Source organism: Augochlora pura, chromosome 11 (genome assembly GCF_028453695.1).
Source record: "Augochlora pura isolate Apur16 chromosome 11, APUR_v2.2.1, whole genome shotgun sequence".
Classification (NCBI taxonomy): domain Eukaryota; kingdom Metazoa; phylum Arthropoda; class Insecta; order Hymenoptera; family Halictidae; genus Augochlora; species Augochlora pura.
Window position 1 is genome coordinate 11,563,118 of NC_135782.1, and position 25,307 is coordinate 11,588,424.

Here is a 25,307-nt window from a genome sequence, read left to right on the forward strand (position 1 = left end):
TTCAACGCTTACAACTTGACTTTGCGTTAACCGAATTCAACAAAATTTTCTAGATCTACAAAACGTATACTTAAAATACTCTATAACATATTATATGAATACAAGCTCAAATAAAGAACTTAAAAAACGAGAGTTTTTAATTTGTTTTATCATTCCAACTAATAATATAATTATAACAAAGTAGTTTAGTCATAGTCTAGTACGCTAGCCTCAGCGTCTCAACCAAACAAAATTCAAATCATTTGGTTCAGTTTCAAAAACGTTATTACGTTTCAAAGAGTGTCCAAATATTAATGGCAGCCACCGTATGTACATGATCGTGCATGAAAAGGATTTGCAGCTGTTGCTGGCATAGAACGCAGATACCATGTTCTCCTACCGAATAGTAAAATTGCGAGGAGTTCGCGAATATTTTCAGCCGAGCCCCGTACCGAGAGCTATTCGAGAAACCAACTTACAATACATGCAAACTCGAGCTGGAAAGGAAATAGCGAGGGGAAATGCTTGCGAATGGCATTTATAACCGTAAAATTTACGGCGATTTACAAGCGTTCAAGTTTTGCTTTCATTTGCGCGCGGCATACCTCGCGCGGTACTTTGGACCAATATTCGCGTCGTATCTGCGAAGACTCCAAATACCCACCGCGTTATATTCCGGAAATTTACGATCGGGTTTTTCCAGAAACCGTTTTGAAAAGCAAGTAATAGGGTTGAAATATATAATAATAAATATGTAGTGAGCAGCTGGTAGCTACATCGCAGATCTACTTTTCTGCATTGTTAACACTGGCAAGGCGAGGCTCGGACCTGTTCGGTTCCGGAGTATAAATAGCGTTACTTGAATATTTCGTTTCTGACAATTCACTGAAATCTCCATGCCTTGTTAACGTCTTTGGAAAAACTAAAGTGTCTGGAATCAACGAATAAAATATATTACAAATTCGACGTGTTAGATGTTAAATGTATTAGATGTATATATATTAATTAGATATATTAAATATTAAATATGTTAGATGTTAAATGTATTAAATATTAATTATATTAGATATTAAATATGTTGCACATTAAGTATATTGAATATTAAATATATTAAATATCACATATAATAGATATTAAACATATTAGACATTAAATATATTAGTCATTAAGTATATTAGACATTGAGTATAATAAATATTTTAAGTACGTTAAATATTAAATATATTTAGATATTAAATAAAATATATTTAATGCCAATCGTTTTATAACTTCTCGTTCTTTTATGGTGCTCTTGGTAGCAGCCATCCAACGTACAATCGTTATCTACAACCATTATATAGCAACAATCATTCAACAATCATTACACACAAGGCTCTCACAATCAATGATTGAATAAATACTATTACAACACATTTAGTAGTAGCTTAACAAACATTCGTCCGGTAATTTTTTATATCGCTATTCACAAAATGTCGGCATTTGTTGACACTATCTGTAGAAATAATCGATCTATATAAAAATAACGTAACTTGTTAAAAAGCATATATTTTTCATTGATGGTTATAATTATACTATCTTTGGTTAAAATTATCTCTATTTGGTAAAAATTAGAATTCAATTTGTTTAGAATGAAAAGAACAAAAATCACTTATTTTTTGTAATATGCAAATGACAAATTTTCCTCATTTAGCTATTGGCGATTGTTTGCGAAATGATGAATTTTCATCAGGCGGACGAATGTGCGTTAAAAGCTATGTTAATAATGATTATTAAATAAAATTATAGATACCTATTCCTAGTAGACAAGCTAGTGCCGAAATTGCAAGGCAAGAACAAAAGAGTTACATTTAATACGTAACCTTTGATTGAATTTTCTTCAAAAACTGCAGAGATAATTTTCCAACAATTTCATTTGAAATATTGTAACATTCTATTCGCGATACCTAGGACAGTTTGTCTGCTATTTTTCAATGACTCCTTCGAAAAATCAATTATATAAAATCGTACTTGTCAAGGAATAATAGCAATTAAAACCCTGACCAGATCGTTGAGATATTTTAAAACAAGTCCAGATCATTTAATCCAATTTTAATAAAGGTTTCCCTTTTTAAAGGATGTCTACCGTCGCATCACATATCGTCTCAAGTTTTTAAAGGAGTTTCAATATCTCAAAAGAACTGTCCGAGTTTTATTCTTGAAATTCTGGTATTAAGGTCCACCGCTAACTACATTCCGAAGAAAAACCTCGAAGACGTCCCCGCGGCCTTCGTAATGGCATCGAATGCCGAATCTGTCCGAGACCAGTTCGCACTTCGTCGCTCCGGCGCGGGCAAAAGAACCGGGGCCGTGCTTCCGTGAAAGCGCCGGCATAATGTTCCGCGAGTTTCCATAATCCCGGCAGCGCACGTGGAAACGTATCGAAAAGGGCATATACAGGGGACCGCTGTGCATTTCTTCGTCGGTCACCAATAAATATCGAACTTTCATTTGCAGATACCGAGGCAACGTTCCCCTGTGCCACACCGCGCCGCGCATCGCCGCGGATTGCCTTATGCAGACAAAAGGTACGCGTATCCCGGCCACTGTTCCCTGATAACTGTGTATTCCGAATAGTAAAAAAGCCGTGGCCAACTGTTCGTATTGTGAGAATCACGAAGGCAATTGACCTTTCGTTCTGAAATCTGTTCGTTAGGGTTCACTGTTTCCCGAATACTCCGCAACAGAGATTCGTTTCTCGGTCCGCGAGCGATGCGACTTCTGCTTATGGAATTACTTGAATTAAACATAGGGTAAAAGCGTGCCGATTACTTCGACAGCCTTGCTGCGCTCTTCCGATGATTTTACTTGTATTTAAAAACGACGTTGTTAAATTAAAGATATTGTATTGCTTAAATAAAATTAATTCAAAGTGTTGTTTTCATAGCTGAATCAAAATTTTTATTTTCTAAAATCTATAAAATGCGGAAATAAATACTTTTAATTTCTGACGTATGGTTTGATGTGGTTGTGCTTTGATGTTGCAAAAACGATAAGCATTTAGGAAACACGTTGCAAATAAAGGTAACGAAATACAAAAATAATGTTCAAAAAGTAAAATGATAAACTATTGTATTCATAAAACTCATCTAAATTACAGAAATCATCTAGATCACAGTAATTAAAGCAGTAAGTGGCATACAGTAACTAGTGTAGAGGCTCAGTAATTGATACAAAGAAATTATCTTTTCATCTTTTTGAGAGCACAGTAATTCGCTTAAAAATTGTTTTTTCCATTTTGTTAAATATTTTATATTCCTTGTATATACTTCAATTATTAAAATACTCGTACTCATATAAAAGACATCGACGTATAATTTAAATGTTTTAAAAAATGTGATATAGTATATAGTGATGTACCATGTTAATTTGCATATTTTCTCGTATTTTAATCCTTAGGTATAGATAGATATACAATAGACTATCTGCATCTTTTAACTAATCAAATAGTAGGAGTAAAATTTATTGGACTTTGCAATTAAATTCTTATTTCCTTTACCATTTTTTCTATCTTAATTATTATATCCTTTCCTGTAGAGTTGAAAAATAAGTAATCTGAACCATATTCATATTCTGAATCATATTGGTTATTAATTTTTACGATTAAGTGATCATGATTAATGATTAGCATGACTTGAGTAATAACGTAATCATAATTAATAAAGAATATGACTTTAGTAATCAGAAAATGTACCCGCAAGTCGCGATTAACACACAATCATGTAATGATTACTTTTTTTTATTATGATTAACTGACAAATTTGGTATAATGGTAGTTAATAATAGCTTTGAATAATTTTCACAAACTTTGTATGTATTTCATGATTCAAAGGGAAACTTTTTTTATAAATAAAACAATAACTTACTCATTCATCTGCAATTACAAATTTCTGAATGTAATAGTGATTACCGATTTGTTCTAGTAACGATTGATCGATTAACGATTATATATCTACTGCGATAACATTTCGCAATCAATTACAAAAGTCGCAAATCGATAATCGATTATTAATAATCTCTACTAATATCTACTAAGAATCTCTATTAATCCAACTCTTTTTCAATACAATAAGCATAGTAACTATGCTATAGTTAGTTATGTTACTATGTTGTTGTACTATAGTTAGTTATGTTACTACTAGTTACTATGTTATACTGTAGTAACTATAGTAACATCACTTCATAGCGCAATTGCACAAGATATGCACGTATCATTTCCGCCGAAGCTCCACTCATTATAATATCCCAAAAGATAACAAAAAAAGCGAACAACAACATCCAACGCAACAAATTATCTTTACGCTATCCCCTGTGACTTCTCAATTATGTTTCGGCAACTCGACGACAATTAGCAATTCCGATGAAAGTGAATGTCAAGCGACATCAACATCCTCTCTTAAAACAATTCTCTCAGCAAAATTTCCTCTTCGAAACGATCGTCCGCGAAACACGCAACGAGCGGTACCGCATGGGACGTACACGGCAAGAAAACACATGTACGTCGGTATTATTGATCAACCCCGCGCGATAACCTCTCATTCTCTTAAAATGGTCAGTTAACTGGCGTCGGCAATAAGCAGGAAGGAGAAGAAAAAACGATGAAAGGAAGATATAATTTCTGTCACAGTATGCGGCGGGGCAAGAAGATATACAGGAGAATTTAGTACGAATGTTTCCCGGCCACCAGCAGCGCGTAGACCGAGTCGAAATGCAAGCACCCTGGTGTACCCCTTGCTGGCAGGATCTAGCCAAACGTGTTCTCAGGTGGAGAAAGGAGGGAAGGGAGAGAGATTGGCCGTCAGTCACTCACCCAATGGATGCATTGTACCTGGGAAGACTATAGAGAGCCTTCGCCGGATCTCCTTACGCGATAACAAAGATGATCCCGATCGCTTTTTCGATGTTTCCAATGAATCATTGTTTTCGCTCGTTACGGTATCAGATACGCAGGGAACATCCCTCCACTTCCCCTCTCGCGTGGCAGACCGGTACCTCAATCGCGCCGATGAGCTAAATTATTTGGAAGTAGGGTAGCGTTTGCCATTGTTCGAATAACTTTCTATCTGGATAAATTAAATAAACGAATGATTTTACTCGCGTAACATTCTATTTACGAATAATTCATTCTCAGGTTAATCGCAAAATAATTCTACTTTTGCAGAGTTCCTTAATGAATTAAATTAAAATATTATTATATTTCGAATAAATTGGATAGTTGTTCAAGCATCTGAATTTTAAGTTGAAAGATAACGTTCTCCTTAAATAGATAATTGAATAAAATATATAAAAATCGTCATTAACTTTTATCTTTAAAAAATTATCTTCAATAATATGGTATATTAATAGTTACACGTAATCGAATATTTGAATCGTAAAATTTCTTAATCAGGATATATTTAATACTATGTATTAACTGCATAATGCGCATTAGGAATTTTCTTCATAAATATATTCGTGTAATGCTCTGTTCTATCCTGTAATTAAAGATACTTCGGGAGATCGAGTCGTAGATAATTGAGACAATTACTAACCGATTGATGCGTGGACGTCTCACAAATCGATACCTCGCGGGATTCTTTTTGATCCATGTATTTCGCATGAACGTATCGAATAAAACTGTAACGAGCTGATCACCCTTCCCTTCGTCAACTACGTAAACCCATAATTACACGGTAATTATCGTTGCGCCGTTCATTAACTGGTATATTCGTACTGATATATTGCGGAACTGACATGCAGAACAACCCACCCAGGACTCCGTGAATTATTATCCAAGTCCGAGTCGTTTGCCACTTCAGAATTTAGTGTCTGTGCTTCTGGAACCGTTAGCCGCCGGTGCAAGAATCGTATTTCATGGCTTCGTTTCGCACAAAAGGCCATTCAGAAAGCTAAAAGCTCTCTAATGTTGATCCGGCCCGGTTGCGAAATCTGATTGCTGGAATTTAAATGGCGGACTATTCGATATAAATAGCGTTCGTTGTGCGAAGCTTAAAAACGCCTTTCCATTGAAATCCACGCATTCCAGTGTATACGAACTATGGAAAATGGTCAGGAATGAAAGAGTATCGCATATAACAGCGTCTATAAACGATTCGTTCATTGTAGTTGCGTTTGTTACGGAACAGAAGAATGCTGCATAAATTGAATTCGATAGCAATGGCTAAAACACGTGTCTGTTGTAGAATTAATTTATATAATTTTTATGACGAAAATGCAGGTGGAACACAGAACAGAAGAAATACGAGCCTATTAAAGAAGTAAATTATTGATAGTTATATTCATATTCTTATTATATTCTTATTCATATCCATATGTATATCCATATTTATACCCATATTCTTATTTATATTTTTATTAATTATATTCTATTAATAAAAAGAGAAAGTTAATTTTTATTTACTAGCTGTTTTTAGTCGTCGACGAATAAAATTTGTGTTGTGCATAAAGATCTGCAGTCTATTTATGATACTGTAGAGTACATATTAGATACATTCCGCATGTACACGTGGTATAGACACTATAATAAAAGTCGTCAGAAATCGATCTCGCCAGGATTGATGCGTGGGTTATCCTTGAAGCAATTATCAATCATTAATCACTCGGTAAGATTTCGAAGGAACGATCGCTCTCGTGTTCATAGAAAAATGATAAATCGAGATATTGCGCCTATTAAGTTCCAGTAATTAGACATTATTGAGTTTCAACTTCTTTCACCAACAATGGCCGCGCTAATAATACGCGCGTATTTCTGTCATGCGCGATTCGTAACGCAATTACGGCGACCGAGAAATAATATTACAGAAGGTTGAAATACTTTGTGGCATGTTACTCACATTGTCGGCTGCATTCACGTCGATTTCACGAAGAAGAAACGTTTCGCAGACGTCTACGTGACCGGCCGCTGCTGCCAATTGGAGAGGCGTTCGACCATTCTGAAACACGACGATCATCATTGTTAATTAACCCTTCGATTACCGCGTATGGCAAAATCGTAAATTCCAAGCTTTGTAATAATAAAAGATAGAAATGTATTTTTATGAGTAGTTAATGGTATAACAAGAGCGAACTATTATTCGTATTGCTAACAGTGTTGATAATTAATATAGTGTTATCCTTAATAATAAATTTCTGTATTTCATCTTTGATTTTTAACCAATGCGCCGACCGAAACTTTGTGAACTGAATTAATTAAAAGGATAAATTGTTCGTACATCATACACTGTATTTTAGACAATTACTTCCGGAAAATGATCTGTACTTAAATCAGAAGGTCAATTACCTTATCATATCCATTTATCTAGAGAGGGTCTAATTAGTGGTGTAATTAATAGGTAGCCGCACTTTCTCATGTCGAATTAGCTGCCGTAATCGAACTGGGCGCGACCTTAATTAGCGAACAGAGGTTTGGCGAGGATCCCGCTATCGTATACCTTCTCCCACTCCACGAAACCGGCATCTGGCATTATTTCCCGGCAACTCGTTCGATCAGGACAGAAACACTGTTGCGAGACAGTAGCGAAAGACTAGGTGTACGATAAAGAAACACAATTAACACTTTATCGACTGGTCATCCGGTCGTAAACATTTTTGTTTCTGTTTTGATTTTATTTATCTTATTAATCGCGAATGGTATTTAATATTTAAAAATTTATATAATAATATTGAAGCTTGTAATACAATTTAACACATTCATCCACTACTACGGTTTTATGGCAACCGATTCACAGGCTATCGAACGGGGGGAAAAGCCAATTTATAGACTACCGGTCGATAAAGTGTTAAGTTTCTGACGAAATCGTATAACTTTCCACAGAAATGAGATACAGAGATTGTTGTACGAAAAACGCGAGGCACCCGGTATATTAATTTTTATTTAAGCAAACTGAAGTACAGAGGCCAGAAGAGATTCGGATAGCGTGCAACCAAGAAAAGTCGCAACTCACAGCAGCGACCGATGAGAGGTTGAAGCGAGCTATCAGTATCAATCGATCATTGTTAGCGTTGGAACGAGTGATCGAAAGCGTGTGCAATCGTGGGAATGCATTGCCAAGACGACTACGATATGCGCGGTGAGGTTATGTTATATATAGTAACTAATAGGTGACATTGCCTGCATATGTAGCGTCGTTACATTATTTTCTACAATAACTACCAATGCATCATGTAGAGTACAAGCAATGTACTGTGAAAAGATATAGGCTTAGGGGACGGACTATATGAATATCTGTTATTAAAATATTCTCTAAAAGTTAGTAATAAACAAATAAATAAATATTAATAAATAAGTATAAATAAATGTTGAAAAAAGCGAGACCTCCAAACTGTGCGGGAATATATACAGTGGAGAACAAATTGAGTCGACTTTACTTTATGGAGAACGAATTGAGTCAATTTTAATTTTTCTATTGTTTGTAATAAAAAGAGTATAAAAGAACTCTCGTATCTTCACCTTATTTATCTGAGTCTGTAATGAAAATTAAAGAAATAAATTTGGTACTTCATGTTAACTTACCATATTGAAATGGTATATGCATATTGAAAATTTCATCGAAATCGGTTGATTTTGACACGAGCTGTAATCAACAAAAGATCGCGAGAATCATTGTTTTTTTTCACAAGTTTTAATCATTTTGTAAGTTTTATACATTTTAGTGGTTGTAGTTCAATTGTACGTCAACCGATTTCAATGAAATTTTCTACACGTATAAGAGTTACCAAGAAATACCAAATTCATTTTTTTTAATATTCATTAATAAGCTCAGATAGAAAAGTAAGAAAACGACAGCTTTTTATATACTTTTGATTGTAAGTAATATCAAAATTAAAATAAAAGTATATTAGTCAATGTACAGTGAATTAGTTCCTTTAAAATTCAAAGAAAAATTCAAGTTATTTCGACTAGTTTTAAAAAACTAATACCATATTAAAAGAGCGTTGACTCACTTTCATCCCCCACCCCTGAAATATGGACAGTAAATATCCTAAGTTTTACAATAATATACCTGCAGCATTATAAAATCATAATCTTTCCAACACCGTTCCACTAAAAAATTAAAACATCATATTAAAGACACATATCTTAGCGTTTTTTACATTTTCTATAATTTGACATTCGCAAGTAATTTGCAACAATTCGGCACTTACAGTACTTGGCAGATTTAAAGAATCAATGCTTTCTTACAACTAAAATATGACACAAAGAGACTTCCCCCTAAAAGAATATTTTTTCATGAATATGTGTATTATCATTGTAAGAAGTAAATAATTTTGTTATATTATCAAGCTATTGTAACCTCAGTTACATGTAAAGATACAAATAAATCAAGTTTTCCCAATAGCTCGAGGATAGCAACCATTTTCCCTTCCTCCTACAGAATTACATTTTGAGCACTTACATTGTTTTTTTACAAATACTCCTCAAATAGCCGCAGGCCAATCTACGCACTAATTACCTATAGCCCAAGAGAATCGAGATACCGGTAGTCGCAACGCGCTGAAACGTACGCGTTAACGCAACAGTTCGATTTTTCTGTGTTACCCGCGAGAAGCATATGTTGCGTAAATTTAACAAATCACGGTATACATCATTTCGACGCTGCAGCAGCCTAGGTCCGGATTTCCTGCATAGGCTGCGCCTCGTTGCCTGATGTAATAGAGCGAACCAACTCGCGTGTTAATGAAGAAGTATATCTTATCCGTGCACACTAGTTACGGTAAGCGCAATATATCACACAATAAATATTTCTGAGGATAAATCAAGCTCGGAGAAAAAATGGACCCGCAGATAGCATAAATTCCGCTCAAACTAGCCATACCAGATCCCGCGGAACCGATTACTAAGACTAGAAACACTTAACTATATTTTGACATGGAGAAATGCGACACAATCGCATCTCGTATCACGCACGAAATAAATAAAAAGAAACGAAAATTGTACAGTTTGTTTCAAACTATATACTCAGATTCCTATACTCTGACGTCAGTCAGATTAAGATAATTAATCTGTGAATGGTGGAGTTTTCTTTATTAACTGTGGTAGATTCATAAGAAAATTCATTGTGGTCATTAATTTTTGTTTATGTAATTTTTAATTTATTATATAATATTCTCTTATTGGCTTCGATATTCATGTCAATTAATTTCGATATTAAGTTGATTAAATATGACTGCCACATAAGCAAGATTTAGATGAATGAAGAAGAGAACAAAATAGTTCAATTATCCTACACTGATTCTTATATATATTCTGTTCTATTATTTCGACTTTCATCCAGTAACGTCTACAATTCTATTCGTCGTAAGCTTTCGCTTCTTCCATACGCAAATCCCGAACCCTCGTCTCAAGATTTCACTGTTTCACAGCCGTGTTCCCTTAATCGGCGCGATACGAACGAAATAATCCAAGGCATCCGGCGCATTCCATAAACACGTCTCGAAAATACCCGATCGCATGTCCCTGGATATCGTGACCGATCTCCATTATTTGAATTATTTCACGCATTCGATACCGACGTATCGGCGCAGCATCTGTACCGGCTAAACGTAATAAAGCACTTTAGCCGGTGGATCGCCGCCGGTGGAGAAAAAGCCGTACGACGATTAATTTCATCGGCGCAATTAAGGAGGAAGTAATTGTAATGGCCGCATGGATAATCGTACAGATTGCCTGGCAGCCATTTGCGAGAGTAACATTTTGACAAATGCGTCCCGACCACGCTTTATCGGCCTTCCCACCGACGACGACCGTCACAGCGGACATGCAAATACGTAACGTAATTAATATACGGCATTCCCGCGCATCGCATCCGGAGGAGGCCGCCGTTCGATCAATCTACGACTTCATCAACGATAATTAAAATTCGACCGAGCGCCGACCGCTCCACGGTAAATGACTCGCGAATCTTATCGCAATTTCTGCTCTCTCCTTTCGATCATGATGCTTCGAATATTTTAATTTATTGCACTCGGTTAGGGAACGCACGGCCCGATCTTTTATATTCGATTTTCATTTATCATGCGCAACGACAATTTTGTCAATGCGATCGCCATTGGTATGTCCAGATCATTCGAATTACTGTTTCGAAGTATTTTTTAATTTGTTGTCTAACGATTATAATCATGCCGAATAATACTAATGATAATAGTAATAATATTTTTGTTTTAAGCCTTGTGGCTAGAAATATAAACTTGTAGTGTCAGTATATACATAAAGTCATGTATATACATAGTAAGGAGCAGAAGTGAATTTAAACTCCTTTTTAAACTCCAGTTCGTTTAAAATAAAAGTAATATGTTTTTTCTACTTTTCAGTAGATTTTGGTAATTTATATGCACATTGAAAATATCATTTAAATCGGTTAATTTTGTTACGTTCGTTACAGGAATCAGCAATTGCATAAACATTTATTTCCGTCTAAAATAATTTTAACGAGTTCGAATAATATAATCAAATGTTAAATTTATATAATAATATAAGTGTTTTGTGTTTCATTTACTCGTTTTTGTCATAAATGCAGAAAATTCGCGATCTAGTTCTATGAGCTGCTAACATTCAAAGTCCGCGAATAATTAAAATTCTTAAAATAATTGAGCAATATTATTATAACTTGTACAAACTCAATATAGTAATTCAAGTAATTTCAGATCATCACGCAATATTTTATTTAACCTTGTGCTCACTCACCGCAAACCTCTGCTTCTTTGATTTCTTCGTACAGATTGAATAAGAATAAGAAGCAATATTATACACTTAACATACAATTAACATTGATTTTTTAAAAATTTAAGATCTCAATTTTCTAAATCGATCCTAAAATGTCACAAGAAAAACAACAGTGCATTTCAGGTACGATTTACAAAGCATTAAACCTTGAGGTATAAATATGGACATAAAAAATATATCGACTGATTTTATTTAAATCAATTTATTTAAAATCGATTCTTTAGGTTTCGATTTTCGTCGCTGTGTTTTGAAACCAATTTTGTTGCAAGAATCCTTAATACAAAGAAGAGAGAGAGAGAGAGAGAGAGAGAGAGAGAGAGAGAGATTTACGGACTCTGGCAGACGGATTAAATAATTCATGTATAAGGGCGGAAGAGGGGGGTGGGGTATAATTGAGCGGAAAGGGACTCACCTCATCCGGCAACGGTTTAATATCTTCGTCAAGTAGACGCGCAACTCGCGCAGCGTCGCCACGTGCCGCAGCCTCGCACAACTTTTCTGCCATTCCAGCCACGCATCTGCAAAAGAACAGAAAATGGGCGAACATTAGCGGAATTCGTTTCGAGCGATCGCTTTTCATGCATCATCGAATCGCTTTCCAGATTGTTATGTCAGATATATCGATGCCGCGAGTTTCTTGCTAAACAGCGGCGAATTAACGAGGGGCTTCGTTATTAACGTACCGTATAGTTTTCTTACACTCGTTCGAACCTTATTTGATCGACTGCTCGTCTCAGCGTTACTCAAAAAACAACGAATGCAATCATTTCCCTAGATCCGTGCACGTTTCGTACATTTCTTTTTATCGCATTTCGATAGAGTTGTTAAATGCTTTTTTCTCGACCGTATATTTTCATACAGAATTACATACTTTTATAAACGAAATGTGTATAGTCGTTGTACGCAGTATGTCGACAACTTTTTTAAGATTCGCCAGAATGACTTCAATATTTTGAGATATTAGTATGGCCAGTTTGATAAACAAAGTTTATTGAGATTGCGATTGGTTGAAATGATAAGAAGGTTTTCCAACCGAGCATGTAATGTAAATTTAAAAGCTGCTTTTCGTAGATCTTGATAACTTATATGCATCATGATAATTTGATCGCAATCGGTTAACGTACAAACTAAAAGCGCTGAAAGATTTTTAAAAAATGCAGATATCTCAGTTATTGGTCGAAAATGTCAAAAAACGAGAAAACACGACATTGTAATTTATAACAACGTCAACTGATTTCAATGAAATTTTCAGTATGTATATAAGTTGATCGTCAAAAGAGATCATTAAAGCGCATTTTATAAATTTTCGTTACAGGCTCAGATAAAAAAATTAAGTAATCGATCTAGTAGCCCAATCATCATTTAAAACAAAAATTCAAGTCCAGTTTTTAAAAAGTTATTGTGTTTTAAACGGTATGAGAATATTTTTGTCTGATACTGTACATTGTCTCGCATGCGTGTAACTTTCAACTTGTTTTTAACCCTTTATATAAACATAAATTGTTTTATATTTAATGAATTATATTACAAATTAATTGTATGTATATCACGCGTATGTAAGGGTTAAATATTCTCTATAATTTTACATCATTAAAACTTTAATAAACATTATAAGTAATTATCGAGGGTTGGTACACATCTGATACTACATCTGATATTTCCATCAGTTTGATAGAAAGCCATTTTGAATAATACATGGTAATCTATTGTGGGGTATGAGATAAGAGCGTTTGGGTTATGCAATAGTTGATAGTGAGGTGTGAATGAAGAGTGCTTGGACCATGTGACTGTTCCTCGAAATGAGAGTGCGCATGCGTACGAATCGATGATTGAATGTGGTCGTGTATGAGTGACTTTTAAGAAAGCAAGAGTGCCGTGAGGGTAGAAAAGTTTTCTCAGTTGCGTGAGAGCGCTGAGAGAGCAAAGATGAATCGTGAGATATTTGTGAGAGACTTGTGTGTAAAGATTGTATTTTATTTCATTATCTTGTTTTTCCCCTTTTCTGTTATTAAATATTTTGTTAAAGTAACTGTGGTTCATCCTTTGTTGTCGAAAATCCCTACACTATCGACCCCAATGTTGCATTAATAAAGGACTTATTAAACAATAAGTTCGTTGATCATATTGTTACATTTTTGCACTCAAATATCTCCCAATAGAGAACATAACAAAACTATCGATAATTATGGTGCCTCCAAAATCGCCATTTACCGAATTTCAAAATTATATATAAACATTTAAAAATTTTATTTCAACACAAGAATTACTTCCAATGTTCTACTATTTTGCATTTTATTCAAAACTTCGTTTCCTATCTTACGATTCACGTCACGATGCTTTCGAAGATTTTGGTAGGTGATCGAAGAAAATTGTCCGAGTACGAAGCTTCGCGAAAATGTGATTAATTTTCATCGTGCGATATTCAACAATCCGAGTTTCACCAAATGAAACACGTAGACTTCTAAAATGAGCCCTAGTGTAAGTTACGAAGCCAGGAACTCCAGTTTCCGCCGGATGTCAACCGGTTAAATATCCAACACACGTCTGGTACGTGCACAACGCGAAGTGAAGTTCGAGCAGGATTCGGATTTGCGTCGATCGCGGCAAAGATAAAGAGGCTACTTACGCTTTCATCGAGATTATTTCGATGAAAGTGAGATGTCAAGAAAACCAACGACTTTCTAATAGTTGACTCCGTAATTAACATACTCGCGTGAACAGTATCGCGGACCCTGACAGTTAATTTACGCTGTTCCTTTTAGAAATGCGTTATTCGACTAGATAAGGATACAGTCATTAATTGCTAATTAATAAATTAGAACGCTTGCCTTATCGATTACAAAATATATACTACTTATGATGGTAATATCATTGTAGGACAGGCGTGTTAGAAATGTGAGGTTTCTAATAAGATTGTACGTATGACGTACTATTATCCTCATCAGTTATTATGTTTTCTCATCTTAACTTACGAATTATTCGAATTTTACAGGTATTGGAGATTCGGTAGCGATTATAAATAAAATAGTAGTTATAAATAAAACCAACCCAATATTAAACAAAATCGTGGAAGTAAGGCTGTTGGTGTGCAATATACGTTTTTCTATTTATTGCGGCATGAGTATTGTAAATTCTTTAAACGGAAAAATAATCTTCTTCCTTGATTTATATTAATATAAATGGAGTACGTAGGAGTTTTTCAAATTTCGATTTGAATCACAGTGGGAACACTCGAAGTTTCAAATATAACTATTCTCGCAACTACACTATTGACGATGTTTGTAATAATTCTGAACTCTGTTTAGCAATTTTTCAATACATATTTTCGATGATATTTCTTACAATCATTTCTGGCTTTTCTATTATTCTTAATGTAACAACATTTTATTTTATTTAATCGCTGAAGACTGAATAATGAAGTTAATGATAGAAGTACTTTGGGTCAGAATTGACACAGTCACCATCTTGCGACGGTTAATCACACAGCAGGGATGAAGACTTGTTTTAAAAACAGACTGTAACAGTCTTTCAGTACTGTATGTGCATACCATAAAATTTCGCTATTCTTTTTCAAAACACGATTTCCATCCTTGGCAGTTCCCTTGTCAAACTCAATAAGCTCACTCTACAGGGTGACCCAAAAATGTTTAACAATCCGAAAGTGGCAGGTTACTAAAGTCATTGAAAAATATCGACCAATAAATGGTGAGCTCGACCGGCGCGATGCAACTGAGCCAATCTACGGAACTAGCCTTTGCCCGCTAATTGGTTCAGTCGCTTCACATCAGTCGTGTTAGCCTCTCATTGGTCATTGTTTTTCGTTAATAACAATTAATTAACGATGCCTCGAATAAAATTATTGTAGAAGAAATAGTTGCTCGAAATTACCCATAGAACACTTCACTTCTCGATTGCGAGTGACTTTTGGGGCACCTTGTATATTCCCGCTACGTTTCGTCGAAGACAATTCTTCACGGCGAGGCATCTCCAAATGCGATCCGACGAACGCACACCTTTATCCTAAATTAATATTACGCGCGGAATCACATCCATAAACCATAAAGGCAGATATTCATTACAAAACAGGGGAGGGCGTGACGACGAAGAAAAGAGGCACGCATGCTTTATAGAAGGAACAATGACACACGACGCCATTGTTTCCGGGGACAATGGGCGCTTCAGATATTTCGGGCTGGCCATGAAACTGAGCCCTAAAATCCCTTCCGACTAATGTGCACTTGCGAACTTGTTCTGGATTGAAAATTATGCTTATTGCCCGCGCTAATGCTCACTTGAAACTGTCGTAGGACGCGTATGAAATAAACATGAACGTAAGGATTTCGGATGAAATTAGGTGGAGGGCTCCCTGGAATTTGCTACACGAGCACCCTTAACCGGACTTGGCAGTCCGGTTTAATTATTACCAATTATTGTTCCAGTAAATATTGTATAAATTAGTAATTACGACTAAAGCATTGGAAGAATGCAGTTTTGTTGAATTAATAGATGGTCACACGAATTTTTAAATAATTACATTAACGTACTGAGTGCGGAAAAATTTGTGTTCCTATATCTATACATAAATTTATATTTACATATATTTATTGTCAATTTTTAAATTTAATTTATATTTAAATTTATATTTAATTTCCTTTTATTTACACGTATCTATATTTATTTTTTTATGTTTTAATTCAATTTAATATGCTACATATTTGACCAGTTTAAGAAAGAGTTTAAGAAATCACAAATCTGAACAATAAAATTTATATTATATGTTTGAAATTCAATCCTTCTGATTTAATACATTTTTGCAGTCTTTTTCGAATATTATTCATGATTTTCACATACTCGGTAATATTGTAAAATTAGATATTAAATCATTTGTTGATTTTAATTATTGATGAGAGATCTATGTTCACTAATGATTATTCTTTTGTGTATTGCAATAATTGTAAACCAGTCTTTGATATTTTTTTATCTATTAGATAAACAAAGATGGAAACGTGCATGAATAATAGTAACAAGTGTAAAAAGACATAGAGAATTGAAAAAACAAAATATATCGAAATATGTGTCCAAACATTGAACATTTGCAAATTGAAATTATTTCTCGACAATATGCATTTGTATAAATCTCCGTAGATTAATTATAAGAAATGGATGTTAGATGAAAACGTATGTTTTCTCTCGATAATGTTAACAGATTGAAAACAGTATGGCAATATAATACTTAAATCTCTTAATCTCTTCACAATTCCTGTTCCGCCATTTCTGTGAAAAGCGCATAAAATCCACAATCTATTAATCAAATCACGAACTCTCGTTTTTGGTCGTAAATGCATAAAATGCATTGTCAGCTAATAACCAGGCTGTCGATGCAAGCCCTTCTGCACACGGAAGAAGATGAAGTGCTTCTACGAAACTGGAATTCCACTAATTTTCGATACCTGAGATAAGATATTATGGTGTCAATTTATCGGTCAGCTTACGTGTTCATCGAGTCGGCGACGTTTAATAGCAGCAAGAATGGCGATGGTAAAACGAATGAAAAACAATCGGCGTTTCTTTTCCAGATAACTTACTGCCTCTCGAACGGACATTATTCAGAACAGGAGATTGTGTAATACGCGATCTCGATGTAAAAGCCGCTGATCATTATCCAATCAGGAAGCGGTCAGTGGCATCGAGATGAGTACAAGGTCGATTAGTTAATATTCTAACCATGCGATACGGTCCGAACGGTTATGGATTGCAAGGTCCATTACCGACATCGAGCGTATCCACGGCGCGCGTGCGAAAACACGCGGAAAACGGCTTAAAGTAATATCGTGTAACGCCGCCCGTACAACCAAGCCGCGTGGAAACGCTCTGAAAACAATTTAATGTGTTTGTCACGAATTAATCATTCGATGGGAAGTAGTACAGAAGATGTAGAACTCGCTCGACCTGCTAAAGATGACCCAGAATGCAAATAACTTGTTACGGGATACTTATGACTCTACGGAACACAATACAGAAAGCGATATATGTACTCGTGAATTCTAGTAACATTCGACTCGCGAGAATACTTTCCGATTGTTTGACAGAACTGTGGTACCGGCAGCCGTTAATTAAAAATCAATGAATCCTATTTAAAATGGAATAAAAGTTAGTTGTCTATTAATTATCAATTTTATCGAAACGAAGTCATTATAATCGAATTTTATCTTAAAAAATAATCGATATCGCCACTTTTTAAAATCTATTGATCTATATGATCCTCATTCTAAATATATTTTATTATAATTTCAAATTTCAGTTAAAATCTCTGTTAAAAATATAGGAAAGTTCAAATTTCTATAAAAAATTTTATATAATTCATAATTCGATTTGAATTAATAATCTATTACAATTATATAATATTTTATTTACTATTATGAATACAATTTTTAATAGAAATTCATTAGAATTAAATTTTATACTAGAAATTTATTATAACTGATATTATCCTAATCTAAAAACAATTAATCTAAATTCCTATTAAAAGTCTATTTTGCTTTAAATTTTTTATAGAAAGTCTTAATATGTTTATAACTTAACTGCGATTCACACGAGAGAAGAAGATGACGATGATCATTTAAGACGTGTACCAACAGAAAATTCAGTCAGCCGGAATTAATATTGTTGATCTTATCCATTGTGAGGTAGTCTGAAGTATCATTTTCTTTATACCCGTTCATGCATCAGTATTATTTTGATTTAAAAACTGCAGGCTCATTCAATTTAACTTGGTTTGTCTGAACGTCGATTATTCTTTCTTGTACCTGGTCAATTATGTTCGACCTATTTATTAAGCCGGAAACGATACAATAATACCTTAAATAGCAGTATTATATTTCCAATGTATTTCACAGTTTTTAACAAAATTCAAGACTCATTATACTTGTATTTAAATTAATATTAGGTCTACCGGAAAGTTCTGTCTGTTCTTGATTTGAAAGAAAATAATAATTTATAGGCATTCAATAATGTTTATTGTACTGTATAGTTTCCGTTTCTATCTATGCCCTCTGCCAGCGTGATTACAATTTATAAATATCATTTTTAAAAAGTGTATCAAGAATGTGAACATAAAATAACATCATCGAACACAACTTTCCGGTAGGTCTAATACTAATCGTACCATCGTCGGTCAAATGACCAGTTTCCTTAATTTTATTTTATAATAATCGAGACTATAAAACATCTTTCACTGAAAATTGTTGAATATATTTCTTTATTCGAGCAGATATTATTATAAAAAGTTCCGAAATACTTAAAGTTCCGAAATACTTAAAAAAATTGACCCTTACAATTTTTATACGTTAGCATGTACACAGTCATCTTTGGATCTCGGTAGATTTAGTATTAAACATTCTAAAAGAGGCTAAAAATTTGTACAAAACTTAAAGGTATAAAAACTTGAAAGTAAAGATTAATATATAATTATAGTTGTTTACACACGAAATCTTTATAAGTGTTATAAAACCGAATGCATTTAAAATTGATAATGAACATTTCGCTATACCTACAAGGGAAGAACGTGAACCGAATTATTATTGCGGTAAGAAGCCCACGAGCGATTGGCAGACTCGACTACGTACATTTAGGTAGAAGCAGATTATTTCGCGCGGCGCGCGGCGTTTGATTTTTCAGATTCTGACCTATTCATTTCTCGAGCGGCGAGCCGCCGTAAATTAAAATGATATGTCATGTAGACACGCGTGTACGTGTACGCGCAGGTGCATCAACATCGCGTAAAATTTTCAGCGGACGGACGTTGATTAATGATACACGGTTTCTCTTTAACAACCGAGCCGCGCTAACCGCGTATCTACTAGTCAAAGGAATTTCACTCCGCTCGGAAGACCATTCGACGAAACAAAAGCAAAAGCAAACCGCGCTTGAGCACCGGGCATCGCACTCAAATCCTTGTGTAGATGTCAAAGCAGGTAATTAAAATACATCGGCCAAATGTTCGCGCGACCAAAACCGCTTGGAATTAATTACTTATCGCTCGATCCTCGTTAAAGGATACCTGAGAAATCGATTCGTTGCCGCTTGTGCAACAGATCGTCGACGATAAAGAATAAAAACACCTTGGTCTAATTGGACGTAACAGAGGTTTGTCGAAAATAAATCTTCATTAATTTCGGCAGCGTCTTCGAGGCGGAAAATCATTTATCATCGTCCCGTTACGTTCATTTTAAATTTGTCTATTTCTTAGAAGAGTTGGTTGAGCGTTAGAAAAATAATCAGTAACCCTTTACTGATAAGCTGGTGTCGTTCGTGGCCCTAAAGTAGTATTTATATTTTATTTTCTACTAAAAATTCAATTATCCGCGTTGTCTATATTCTACACACTGGTTAAGAATAAAGTGCAATGGATAGTTTATTTAAAATTAGATTAGCACAACAAAGGGAATAACTTTAATATACAAAAACCGCTAATATTTTTACTTTGATTGTTATAATTTTGTTCATAATACAACAAACATGGTAAGGCAGATTATCTTAGAAACATTAAATTGCTTTTTAATATTTAAAAATCCGAAAATATTCGTATATATTTTGAAGTATCCTAACATTAAGGTAACGATATAATCAGAGATTATTCCATTTGAGACTTGTTATATATCTTAATACTATTTACAATACTATGACCATATTTTTTAGTCACGAAGAAAATTATAGTGAAATAAACTAAAAATTTTGCAATATTCTACAAAGTTGCACATGTACTAGTTATATTTTGTAATAATTACACTGTAGATATTTATGCAAAATAAATATAAACTAAATAGCAAGTATATTATTTCTTTAATCGTGTAAATTAAAAATAGTACATTGACATTTTTTAATTCTCTTAATTTTTTCTATCTTTTTCGATTACAACTACAATGCCTACTACTATCCCCTAAATACATAAGATCCGCATCTTAGTAATAATTATTGCACCAGTTAAGAATTAATGTCATAAACTAAAAAGGCAGCTTTAAAAAACCTTTAAAACTACACAGTTTAAAAATTTAGTGTTAAACACCTTTAATAAAGACCTTTGACTGAACACCTTTTTTCTGAAAAGAATACTGCCATATGTTTCTGACTTATTACAACAAATATTTATTAACAAGATCGTGCGAGTATTAAAAAGCAGACCCGTTCGAACCGAAGCGACCAAGTTTGAAAGGCGACAGGATTTTTGTTGATTCTGATCGAGCATTGGCCGGTGATCGAACAGCAAGCAGACCGATCCAGCTCGCCGCGCCAAGAATATTCTCCCGTTCCGGCGGCGATTTAATTATCGCGCATCCATCCTACGTCATCGTGATCAATAAAGGTGGAACGTCTTTCACCGAAGCAATCACAGTGTTCAACAACGCGGCTTAATAACTTCGGCAGAAAAAGAGGAGAGCCTAATATATGGTATATACGTTTACGAATATAATATACGCTGCACTTTGATGCCAGAACGCGGTGAGGTGGAAAAGGAAGAGAACGGGGTCCGCTCGATCATATAAATTCTGCAAAATTTTTAATTACGGTCATCCAAATTGTAAATCCATGGTTAATCGGTAGTTAGACCATGCACGGCCATTACGAATTCTAAACCAAGTGTATCGTCCGTTGTAAGCTTATAATTATTTAGCAGTTATTATTTGCAAACTTATGGATAGCAGGAAAACCGGAACGAATTTAAAATTATTTTTATTATATAATTTGAAAGTAATAATGAAAATTATGATCTAAAACGAATATCCCTCTACTGGTTTAAAAACAGGTTGATCGTACAACTTTAATTTTCAATTGTATCTTACCAACTACTTATTAAGTCATTATTTATAATTATCATAATTTATGAATGAAGGACAATCAAATTTCGAACATATTTCCCGATACGCATTCATACACCTTAGAAGCATAATTGCTGGATCGGAAGAGTACGATTCCCGATAAACATTGAGGAACTCTTTAAATATCGTGAATGTTTGAGTTTAACATATTAACAAATGTGCATCGTATAAAATTGAAAGTACATATCATAACGAAACGTGTAACATACTGTTTATATTGCAGTATTATTTTACTTAATACGCTTGAGAAATAAAACGATGATACAAATTTAAGAATAGTAAAGTATAGCAGACAAATAGAAAAATAAAATAAAAATAAAGAATTAAGAAATTACGAAGAAACAGAATTAATATCTTAGTGATACGATAGAAATTTGTATTCTATGTTGAAGAATTTATATCGTATGTTTACTGCGCCCAAGAATTTACATCGGTGTAACGTGTTTTTGCAACATTGTATTACATGTACTTTGATAAATTAATATAACATTCCCCAAGGTCTAAAATAGCGTCGTCTAAAACTATTAAAAGCGTTGAGTATAAATCCTGTAGACGTCGGACGTTCCTAATCAGCAGTCAGATCTGAAGAAATTGTCAAATGGTTTAACTGACGGCTGACCAAACTGGATTAAATCGAACCCGAGCATGGACACCATGCACACAGTGTCGTCCTCGTGATCTCGCGATCCGATCATACGAACTAGATAGATCGATAACGGATAACCGACAGGAATATCCGACAACCGCCGCTACGCAAAAAGCAAGAAAACGTCGCATCGTCGGAAGAGAACACCAGACGCGGCTCCCTTTTACCATTTATCTGGGAGAATAATTGCCAGGCTGTGTCGATTTTTAATTTATTTCAATCTCTAATTTATCGCGAACAGCGAGAAAATAGAATTTCATATAGGCGAATCGTATTATTTCCAAATGCGAGGCTTTAAAAACATCCCAGAACGCGTTTAAATTAATTGTTTCCCACTTTTGAAAATTATCCGCGGATTATGATTCCATTGCAAATTTACGATTCCGAAGTGTTAGGCAGAGATGTTCGAATATGTAACTTCTATAACGATTTATTAAAACACTACAGATAATTACAGTTAGAGCGAGAGCGTTAAGATACCGTGCGTGGTAGAGGAGAAGCACGTGTAGAATGGTGACGGGAACCGGGATATAAGGTGGCGCGTTAGAAACCTGCGGGTCGTTTGAACTGTCTCTTCTAACACGAAATTGTAAAATATAATATCTGAAATCCTCGGCTTACGACTAATCGTATTATTATAAATGTGTAGAAGGAAATAATAATAAAAATTTATATAGTTCGTCGCTGCGTCTAATTGGCGTTATACACCTTACCAAATATAGTAAATGATTATTTCTCTTCGTTTCTTGCTGTACTTTTTATAATAAAAGTACACGTAAAGTAACAAGATTTCATCGGAGACAAAAAGAGTCTTAATTAAAAAATCAATTAGTCAAGACAAGTTTTCAATTCGGAGGAGAAACAATTTTTGCAAAAGTACTTTAATTGTTAATTCAAAAAACAGATTTCGAAGTCGAGAAACATATTTGCCAAAATTCTTGATATGTATCTAATATTGAAAAAAGCAATTATATTGTCATAACATTTTCATTAATACTGAGAGAGGCCAGAGAGGGTTGTAAAACACAGGGTGGTAATAACACGTTAAATATTTCAACATATATGATAAATGTTAATTCATGGTTTAGATGTACAGGGTGTCCAAAAAGTTACTCATAATCGGGCGATAAAGGGTTCTTAAGGTCATTTGAAGTAACTTTTTTCTTTACAAAAATGTTCTCCGCAGCTTTGTTTACGAGTCATTAAGGAAAAAGAGTGACCAATGAGAGGAGAGATCGGCTGGCGCGAGGCGGCCGAGCCAACGAGTGGATGAAGACTAGTTCCGCTGATTAGCTCGACAGCCTAGCGCCAGCTGATCCCGTCTCTTATTGGTCAGTGTTTTTCGTTAATAACTCGTTAACGAGGCCTCAGAGAACATTTTTGTAAAGAAAGAACTTGTTTCAAATGATCTCAAGTATCCCCTATTTCCGAATTGTTAGACATTTTTGTGAAACCTTGTGTAATGTAAGATAACATTCTAACTACAATATGCAACATTTAATTGTGTCATTCGAAAATAATTAACATGCATATTCTTTAGCAGGTTATCAATAAATAAGTAATTTAATTTTATTATTCATTAACAGATAATTGTTTATTCTGTATTCAATAGACTTCCGAATGCCACGATTAAAAAACAGAAAAGGAAAATGGAAAAAATAAATTGTTGCCGTGCATGTTTCCCTTTACCAAACAACTTTTGTTCGAAACATTTTCTTTACCTAACATATACAATAGTTTACAAGAAACATTAAGACAGAATTAATAGAATATTGGAAATAATTAAATAAATGATTCACCCTGTATGAAACTGAAATTGCATTCGATTTTTGTAGGAATTTAAATTGCAATAGATTTCTAATAAGAATTAATTTTTTTTTAGTAGAAATCTAAATTGATTGACTTTATTTGGTCATAACTGTTTCATTCACTGTCACCGATTAGTTCGACTTCCTCTGTTCCAATCCAGTGCCTTCGAAATACAAAAGGTAGGCCAGAAATCTGTTCCATTAGAAATCCGTCGATGGTATTAACCATTCTCCCGTCTCACCCAATGAGATTCCCGTTGAAACTACGTTATACCGTGCAGCAACCATTTGCGCCGAGCGCGTCCCGCAAAATACCGTCTTTTTCTCGTTACGCAACGTCAATTAGGAGCACGGTAGTGCATAAGCAATTTTAATCGTACTGGCGTAGAGATGGATAAACATTCAATCAAGACGCAATCGGAAAATCAGGGGTTAGCTGGCAATCCCCGCAACGAGCTACGAATTGCGAACGGGAACGATCAATGTTCCAACGACCACGGGCAGTTGCTTTAGAGGCAGGATCGTAAAGCATAATTTCTCCGCTCGCTTGTCTTTCACCGATAATTATACGGGAAACTATCTCGGACGCAATGAAAATTATCATCCCCCGGTATATCTCGCAGCACCTGCTCCGTCGATGAAACTCGTACAGAAAATAATTTCACCGCGGAGGATTTGTACCGCGTGCGTATTTGCATACGGGCGGAACTGGTAAACGAATAAGCGAGCCTACCTACAAAGTTAATACTTTATGAACAGGGCAAAACGAACAAGTCGAGTATTTCAAAGAGAGCTTCTCGCGTCTACTTGTTATTTAACGCGACCGCTTGTTGTAATTCAGATCTGGGCAAAATTTTACTCGTTAGTCGCGTATTGACGAAACAAATTTTGTTATTTTATTGTTTTGAAGTTTGTCCAGATAGCGGAATAAGATTTTATTCGACTAAAAATTCATGCGAATAGAGAAGTTGTTTGTTGTTCGAAGAAGAATTGATTTGTACGGGAATTCATTCGGGAAATTAGCGATTTGAATAAAAATTATAGAATTTGTTGTTTTTCCATGGTTTATCGATTAATTTCCTTTATGTCAATTTTGCTAATTGTGGTTTTGCAATTTTACAATTCTGCTTTTTTGATCGTTGATGCAGAAATTGTCTTACATTCTACGAGTCATATTTGCAGCAAATACGTGACTAAAACATTACGGACAAAAAAATTAATCGACAATTATTTGCACTGAT

The 25,307-nt window shown here is 34.6% G+C and overlaps 1 protein-coding gene across 4 annotated transcripts in view; it reads right to left on the minus strand.

The window, feature by feature from the left end:
- Positions 1 to 25,307, minus strand: part of Dgo (ankyrin repeat domain containing protein 6 diego) — a 321,616-nt gene that overhangs the window by 202,187 nt on the left and 94,122 nt on the right. For all 4 annotated transcript variants that reach the window (XM_078194017.1, XM_078194016.1, XM_078194015.1 and 1 more), the window contains exons 3-4: positions 12,150 to 12,255; positions 6,849 to 6,947 (exon numbers count right to left, since the gene is read on the minus strand). In XM_078194017.1, coding sequence (XP_078050143.1) covers positions 6,849 to 6,947; positions 12,150 to 12,242 — 192 coding nt within the window. In that variant the 5' untranslated portion in view covers positions 12,243 to 12,255. The remainder of the gene's footprint in view (positions 1 to 6,848; positions 6,948 to 12,149; positions 12,256 to 25,307) is intronic.